Raw genomic sequence first — 8,990 nt, forward strand, 5'->3', positions numbered from 1 at the left:
TGGCAGAAGTCATTTATTCTTTTAAGCATGCCTCAAAATAAATCAAGAAGTTGTACACACTTTTTTTTTTGTTGGAAAAACAGGAAACACAACACAGCTACTGAAGCAGAGGAGCATCAAAGTGAGGGACATTTAAATGAGGAAGAGAAGTGGTGAATCAGACTGAACATTCAGCTTTTTATTAAACTTATAGATGCAAGTTTCCTCCATCTTTTGCTCTTTTATAGTTCCCTTTATTCTTGTCTTGGAACATTTTCTTCATAGAAACTAATTAAATTGGTGTTTAAATGATTAGGCGGAGCACTCTTTCTACACTCTGGATGAAACACTCTCACAGAAACTAACACACCCTGAATATTGTGCTTGTAGAGACCTTAAACTATAACCTAAAACCCTGATCTATAATCTCCTGACTTCATGCTTTACACTTGGTCCTTTGAATAGGACTGCAAAAAAAGTCTGTACCAGCATCAACAAAGAACCATTCATCTTGGAAAACAAGTTAATAAAGTGGGACTTGTTACTAAGAAAATGGCACACATATACTGTAGCTGGGTACAAATGCACATGTATTACAAATTAAAATGTGCTCTTGAGATTGAGTGTCATTGACAAAAAAATACTATTTATACTTAAGTAAAGTCTGAAGTGTTACAGAGCATCAGTGGTGTGTATTCATGAAGGATGATTTGCTGTTGGTGTGTAAGCTTTAGCTAGGTGTACCCAAAACTGTCAACTGAGTGTATAATTGCAATTACTACTTGGTGCACGAGTTGCAAAGTGTCTGACTGGAAGATATTGATTGCTTTCTTTGCATCTATGCTTTGAAATACCGATGCTTGGTATGACAATGTCATTCAATGTGAAATTATTATAATAATTATGATTATTCGATGACAAAACCTAGTTACTGAATAATTTCTGCTGACTAACTAATCGTTGCAGCTCAGTCACTACTCAGTTTGAACTGAATGGCTTAAATGGCCTCAGCTGACTTTGTACCGAGTGCTTATTTATCCCGATGAAGATTTCAATATTTGGATGCAGAAGCTGCCAAACCAGTTTGCTCTGATACTTTCACATGCTTGATGGTTGTGGGGATAATTCTGCAACTGTGGTACTAATCCAACAACAACCTTTAAATAATCAGATCTTACTATAGTCTATGGGAAAAGGCTGTTTGAACTCCCTACTGGTCTCTAATATTCTCCAGGAACTGTGGTGTTGATGAGTGATAAATGAATCTCTCCATGCACTGCTTTAGGACCTGTTGATGAACAAATGAATCACCAGACATGTGTGTTTTAGGAACTTTCTTGTGTTTTCTCAGATTGCAGTGCTCTGGGCTTTCTCCGTGACCGTACATACCCCAAACTTATCACATTTCTAACCTCAACCACAAATGTGCCCTTTGAAAAAAAGCTCAACTCAAATTTCAACTGGTCCTGTACTTGTACACTCAGGTGTAAAAGTGTGCTTGGTCTAACAAGTGCCTACAGAAATGGGTGTCTTGGTGCTCATTCTGCATTTGCACCTTTGGACATTGTAAGATGAATAAATTAATGAATGAAAGCCGATGTGCTGAAGAAGTGACAGTGAATCGGGAATAAACTGTAGCTCCAGGGAACCTTTGGACTTAACGATGAGAGATCAAAGTGCGATGTGTTGTGCACATTGTGATTCAGTTGGAATGGCCATATACAGAAAACGGTATACAAAGGGAGAGAAAAGAAAAACTTTTAAAAACAGATAAACTGCTACAGGACATGAGAGTTAACAATTACTAAATTGGCACAGAGAAAACCGTACCAAAATTACCATTAACAAGTAACAATTACATTACTAAGAAATAGACTAAATGAAAAGAAAAAAACGCACATCTCTGGACACAAATACTTAAGTATTTTAAAAAGCAGTGCAACAACTTGGAAATCTTACAGAAAAAACATTTTGTATTGACAGAGAACATTGACAAAGACCAGTTACAGTACATTTAGTTACAAATTCGTCAGCTTGTCTTGAATAAGGATAAAAAAAAGTTTCATCTCTCCTGTGAGTGACACAGAGATTTAAACATGAAAATCAATCCTCTCTGTTCAGATGCTGGGTGAGGATGTAGCACCTTTACATTGCATGTTACCTGCTGTCCTTTTCAAGTCCAAAAAGCCGGACCTAGAACTAGTTATTCACAAAATGAAGGAGGGAGAGGAAGAAAAAAAAACAAGAGAGATGAGAAATTGCAAAAGGGAGGCCACATGAAAAGAGGGTTGTGAGTTGCTTCCTCTACGTCCTCTCTTCAGTGGGTTAAGAAGCGTACAGCAGGCTGTAATCAGGGAGTCAGTTTGGTAGGAGTTGGGGTATAAATAAATAATTTCATTTAAAATATGGTTTTTATTTATAGATATTATTCATGTAATTTGCATGCATAGCAGGTCTAACCAACCTTCTGACAAGATAGCCAACCCACAACTCTTCAAAGGTAGCCCAATTCGGTGGGACCTGGCAACCCTGGCTGTAATGAGGCTCAAGAGAGCGGTGTCAGCATGTTTGACACCCTGACTCTCACACAGCCTTTGGCAGAGACCTAACGCTGTCCTCACACACTCGCTTTGATCTCACATATTCACGCACAGTGGCAAAAAACACACTCCAGCAATGAGGAAGCCAAGAAAAACATGGAAAATGAATGTTTACAATAAGGAAGGGAGAAAAAGTTTAAAAAAGTGAAGCTCCCCCCTGACAAATGTCCCACTGCTGAGTCTATGCTACCGAAACTCTCCAGTAAACAAGGCATTGGGTTGTTTCACTGAAAGTCCAAACGCTTATAGTTTAATTTGAAGTTAGGAAGGCCAACAGCGACATCAGCGTGTTTCTTTTCAGTCTCTGAGAGACACATGAGATTGTCAGGGCAGTAAAAGAGAACACAGAGAAATGTCCAATTTCTCCTCAAGTAAAGCATCTCCACTCGTTTGTTTTTGTTTAGACACTGTTCTTGGTAATGAAATGATGGCGCACTAAATAACATTAATGATGTGTGTGAGCCTCTGGTCCTAGGTTTCCTTCACTAATGGACCCCAGGTGTACTATTTGGCATCACATTAAAACCACACCTGCCTTATATGTACATCATTCAGTTCTGCCTGCTGATCTCACCTATTTTTGCCTGCTCCTTTTTCCTGATTGGCCGTGAGCATTTGCGGGACAGCTTCCTCTAGTCATGTGGTCCTAGGGTTGGGGAGGTCAAAGACAATGGGTGGGTTCATGGGCAGGAAGTTGACGGTGCATGCTGAGGCATTGACAAATGTTGTGGTTCCATCTGTCATCATGCCATATCCTGGTGAGAGAAGAAAGGGAAAGAAAGAATGGTGTTGAACCCCTTAAGGACGTATGTCACAAATGCGCCTCAAACCCCTTCCGGTGTGAGTGCCGCCGAGGTGATGATTGTATCCCAGTAATGCAGGGGTGTCAAACTCATTTTTGTTATGGGGCCACATACTCCCCACTTTGATCTCAAGTGGGCCAGACCAGTAAAATCAAAGCATAATAGCCTCGTACACCCCCCCCCCCCCCGTTTTTTTCACCGCCGCCACCACGCCCCTCTGCCCTGGATTACGTAGCGTCGGACCCTTCTTGGAACAAGGACCTAGGAGTCTATCAAACGCATTGAAAGTGAAAGGCGAGGGCCGGCGCGCGCCGGCTGAGGTGGGATTCCAGCCCGCTGGGGCTCCGTGCACACCACTGCGTACCCCCTGAACCACTTTGCGTACCCCGTACCCTTATCCATGGTTGTTTATCCACCAATTATGTTCATCGAATATATATATAATATATATAATAATGTATAATACCCAGGGACTACAGATGAAAATTGGATTATAGCTTACTCTGGTACTGCTAAGGAGCTGTGCATTGTCCTTATCAAACCAAAATAAATATAACTTTGCAGATATACAGACTATGTACAACTGTTTGTGCAGAGTAAGTGTGCAACATTGAATTATGTGCAAAACAGAATACAAATATAATGCTAGGATATAAATGTAATTTCTGCCCTTTATTGTCGGCAGAACTAAATGGACGCATCAACGTTCTACGGGAAGCGAGGGTTAGGGTTATATGATGGAACAGCAATGATTGTACAGAAACATGTTGTTATTCAATTTCAAGCAAAAGCAGCATCAATATAATAATCTACATACCAGAGACTGGAAAATGTGTTAGCGACATTATGCCTAATGTCGCTTATTTGCCTCATACCTAAATTTATATCTATTGTATATGCTATATTGAAATGAACAATCTCCACTTAATTTAGCATCTCTATGACAGCCAAAAACACAAATAATATTTTTTTTATATAATTGGAAATTAATTCAGGCAATAAGGGGTTAAGCACACTGTGGTTACAACAATTTACTGTTTTTTTTTTTTTAATGTGCACTAAAGTCCAGAATAGGCAGCATCTTGATTCTCCTTGTGATGGCCGTATGCACAGCTATATATTTGAAATAGATGGTAAAATTCACTCTGTCCCATACTCATCATAAGGATTCAATATAGGTTTATGATTTCGTTCAAACTCGCATTATTATTATCACTGGTATTATTAATTCCTTTGCATCAAATAGTGAAGAAACCAGTTCTAACCAGTTCTATAGTTTTTTTGGTTTATCAACACATTTTTGAAACTACATGTTGTAAATGAGGCGCCCATATTTGGCTTATACAGCTTTGTAATTATAAGTTGTAGTAATGCATTTTTCTTCATCTTTCAGTTAAAGTCCCTCTCTCTGGTTTAGGCCATAGATATGACTTTCTGTGGAGCCTGGTAAAATATAGGATTGGTAAATTTTCCGTATTATCTGTCTGTCTGGCCGGGCTAGGTGCACGCTGACTCGGCCAGTAGAGCTTGTGCACGCCGGCCGTACATATATGATCATTGATAATGATGTTACACATTAGTATCCCTGTGGAAAGAGCGGCTGTGACAACGACAAGATTCTGTTATGTGGCGCTGCTAGCACAGATATTGACACATTTCACTCGGATTGGTCTTCCTGCTCATCAAAGTTCATTGTCCATACCGGACACCCGTTTCATCCGAGGATATATATTTCCCCTTCTGTTCTCCTTGATGCATCAAGTCTACATTAAAATCTTCTGCATAAGTCATTAGTGACTGCTTAAGTTCTCCTTTCACCAGCTTCCATAAAACTTCCATAACAAGAACTTCAGAGAGCCTGTATAGTAATGTAATAATAACTATAAAGAGCTTGTGTAATAATGTAATAGTAACTACTGAGTTACTGAGTACTAGTTATTGTAAGAACTCATGGGTCACAATTTCGACATGTTGATGGGCTTTGCTGGTGTGAGCTCATCAAGATGGTCCTTCCTCTAAGTGGAGGTATCAGTTTTGGAAAATAATTGTTTGTGTGTGATTTGGCATGTGGAAGAGGCTAATACATTACCATCTAACAGTATAATTTGTTCCTTTTGTCACATTTACAAATAGAGCTGCTTTCAGCCTATTTCTCTTATAAAATCTGATCCAGTTTCTAATCTGGACTCTCTGTTGGGGACCGCTGCTCCAGGGGCTCAGCACTGACCCGAAAAAGAAATCCTCTATCCTAGGAGACAGTTTCTCTGCCCTTGCTGGCCTGGATGAAATCATGATAATAATGTTGTGGCAGCTCAGCTACTCTTTAAAATAGACTTCAGTCATTTTCTATAAAAAAAGATTTTATAATATCTCCATATTCTTCAAGGTAAATTGGCTGTTTAAAAATATTTTTACTTGCTCCCTGAGATTTAAGCTCAGAAAAAATCATATTGCCATCTGATGTATTAACAATCCATTCGTCCTGTCGATCCTGTTAACTACTGTATTGTTGAAAACGCATGCACACACCTTCATGAATGTGTCCAAACACATGTAATTTGGGCTGGACTCTCCTCTGGACCGTGTTGAGTAGCTCCATGCACCCGACACGCTGCATCTTTTTCGGAACCCAGTCCAAGAAACCTGCAGACAAACACACCTTTACCCAAACCAGCGACTTACAGAACCTGCTCTCACCCACAGTAAGAGCATGAGGTGTTGAAACAGATATTTATAATGTCTGCTTTGCTTCCCACTAGGTATAGTAGCTGTTGAGTGGGTTGAAATGGACAGCAACAGTAATTCAGTCATATTTCGTCATAGAACCATATTTCTGTGAATACATAGTGTATACCCTTTAGATATTGCATGACATTGTGGAAAATATGCTGTTCACAGTCACTATGAATTAGGTCCACTATTAGTTATTGCTGTTGATATTGTTGCCAACTGGTCCAGAGTGAAATATGTTGTATTTCTTGTTTTATATTTATTACATTTAAGAATTTCTTTTTGAGTCACAGAAATTCGCTGAGAGAAAAACAACCTTTTTCAGTGATTCCATGGTTAAATGTAATGTCAGGAAGGTTATGAATTTAATCTCCCTCCAAAAAGTGATTCATCACATTTTAGAGTGGAGTTGTTCATTTCACACTCCTTGTCTTATGGCAAACTGCAGACCTGGCACAAAATAAAAGTGACTCTTAGGAAGCAGCCACAGAAAATAAAGATCAATCACCACCACACACAGATGCAGACTTTACAGTATGTGTGACAGGGATGAAGCATGGAGTGTATATGATTTAGTGGCTGCTCTGTGAGGAAGGATGGTGCTGATGCTTAAAAAAAAGCATCAAGTCAGAGAAATAACATGACTGAGGGGCTCATGTCTCCATCTTCCCTCCCTTCTGTTGCTCAGTTCAGACAGGGATGACAAAGTAAACAAGAAGGAAAAGAGAAAAAGAGAGATAACTTAACAAGAGAACAAATGAACAAAACGGGAAAGACGTCCATGTCTACGGCCCAGTGGTATGAGCTCAGGACATCTCAATCTGTGTTAGACTGAACTAACTGATGAACTCTTACTGTTTAAAATACTGGAAATAAACAAAAGTACCCAAAGTAAGGTCCTAGCCAATAGTCCAAAACTCATGTCTCTTTTCACTATAACTCATTGACATTTTGGCCTGAGAGTTGTACTACAGGAGAGGTTCAGGGAGTCAACTCCAATGCCAGTAGGTAATTCATCCTCTGTAAACCATGAATATCCATCGCAAATCAGGGGAGATTAGGTCTAAAGTTCACAGGTAAGGTCTTGAATAAATTGCGGCAACTAAGAATTTAAATACAACATATACTCCTTAAATTGATCTGTAAACCGAGTAGAGTCAACAGACATGTGGTCAATAGTTGTGAACATATCATGGACAGAGAAACAGATGCGTCTTTTAAGCACTGCTAGTGTTGAAGATGATGTCTGGTTTACGAGAAGCATTCCAGTGCATCTCAAATGTGTCCATATGGTTATATAGCTAAAAATATGTCACCATATTGCTTCTCCGATGGTTTGGTTTACTGACAGGGCTAAAGAAAGAACGAGAGGTCAAAGTGAGATTTTACAAACACCTCCAGCTGGAGTGCATCACATGGCCCGTTGAGCTTACACAGCTGTTTCTGATTCTTTTTTAGGCACTTTAAAACCTTCCCCTGTAAGACTAAGTCAGGTCTAAAGTCTTGACATGGCCATGCCCACAGTGACAGATGAGAAGTGAGTGGTTTGCTTCTATCTGGACCTCAGTGGGCAAATAACAAAAAGAAGAAAATAAAAGAAAGAAAGAAGGGAAGAAAGAAAGAGAAGAGCCCCGAGCGATGACTTCAAGATTCTTTACACATTTTTATTTTTTATTACTCAAGTACTTAAAACCTCAGAAGCAGAGTTAATGGACCCTCTCATACATAACACAGACATAAAAACTCAGCTGGCAGTGAATCAGTCATGCTGGTAAAATGACACAGTCTGACTTCCGTGTCCTCTGAATGTGTCTACCTTTAAAAACACACGATTAGAATCATTTTAATTAAAGAAAGCCTTAAAATTCTAAGTGTATCCTTTACATGTGTTGGGAGACGGTGGAACGGAAGTTAGAAGTTATGAGGGCTTTTTGTGTCTCAGGGTATTTTGCTCTTAAGTGCCACTTGTTTCAAAGCAGCTGCTGCTTTGGGCACCGAGCCTGTTTCCCCCTTGTTGTCTTACTTTCTCTCCTTCTCTCTCTGCTGTTAACTTCTTCCTCACAGCCAAATAAAGAGGCCATATTGTTTCTCTCCAGCCACAGATCCGCCACTTTATCACACCTCATAAAATACTCGCTTTTGCTGCAGTGCAAAACATCTTGATCACAATTCCTTTTCCCTCACCTTCTTTCCCATCATTCATTATTCCTTCTTTCTTTAGAAATAATTTGAAATTGCACAGTTTTTCTTGGCTCTTGGCACCTTCAAGAATTTAAAGAATAATTGTCTTTCATTTCTGTTTTTCTTTTCTTCTTTCCTCATCTGTGTGTGTGTGTGTGTGTGTGTGTGTGTGTGTGTGTGTGTGTGTGTGAGAGAGAGAGAGAGAGAGAGAGTGTGTGTGAGAGAGAGAGAGAGAGAGAGTGTGTGTGTGACTGTGTGTCATGCATTAGTTGCCTACTGTAGCTGCTCCATATGCTAGTCGCTCATGAGCGGATAGCTGGGGACACTTGGCTAAGCTGAATGAAAAATAAATGGCTGTGTTCGCAGAGACGCAGACACAGAAATCAATCACACACACTCACTCACATTTGAACACCGCAGCTGCAGCAGGAGATGAGGTGTGAAAGTGTGTGTGAGAGTGTGTGTCAGCGAGTGAGAGGAGTGTCTGAGTGTCTCTGTCTGCTTGTGTGTATGTCTTTGAGACAGATAAATATCTACAGGAAGTCAAGCTTGTGCACCACCATCTGTGTTTGCTCCGACTCTTGTGATGTTGGTGTGCAAGGACTGGGTGTGTGCGAGACACATGCACAAGCTGAGAGGTGGTCACCAGGAAGGCCAATAATGTGGTAAAATGTGATTTTGGTCAGGGCAGGATGAG

At 40.0% G+C, this 8,990-nt stretch overlaps 1 protein-coding gene across 1 annotated transcript in view; it reads right to left on the minus strand.

Annotated features, from left to right (window-relative positions):
- Window positions 1–3,215: 3,215 nt before the first annotated feature.
- The window catches only part of mpped1 (metallophosphoesterase domain containing 1), a 65,790-nt gene continuing 60,015 nt past the window's right edge, over window positions 3,216–8,990 (minus strand). Inside the window, exons 5-6 of the mRNA XM_061080323.1 lie at window positions 5,912–6,025; window positions 3,216–3,334 (exon numbers count right to left, since the gene is read on the minus strand). Coding sequence (XP_060936306.1) covers window positions 3,216–3,334; window positions 5,912–6,025 — 233 coding nt within the window. The remainder of the gene's footprint in view (window positions 3,335–5,911; window positions 6,026–8,990) is intronic.

The sequence above is a fragment of the Limanda limanda genome, chromosome 1 (genome assembly GCF_963576545.1).
Source record: "Limanda limanda chromosome 1, fLimLim1.1, whole genome shotgun sequence".
NCBI lineage: Eukaryota > Metazoa > Chordata > Actinopteri > Pleuronectiformes > Pleuronectidae > Limanda > Limanda limanda.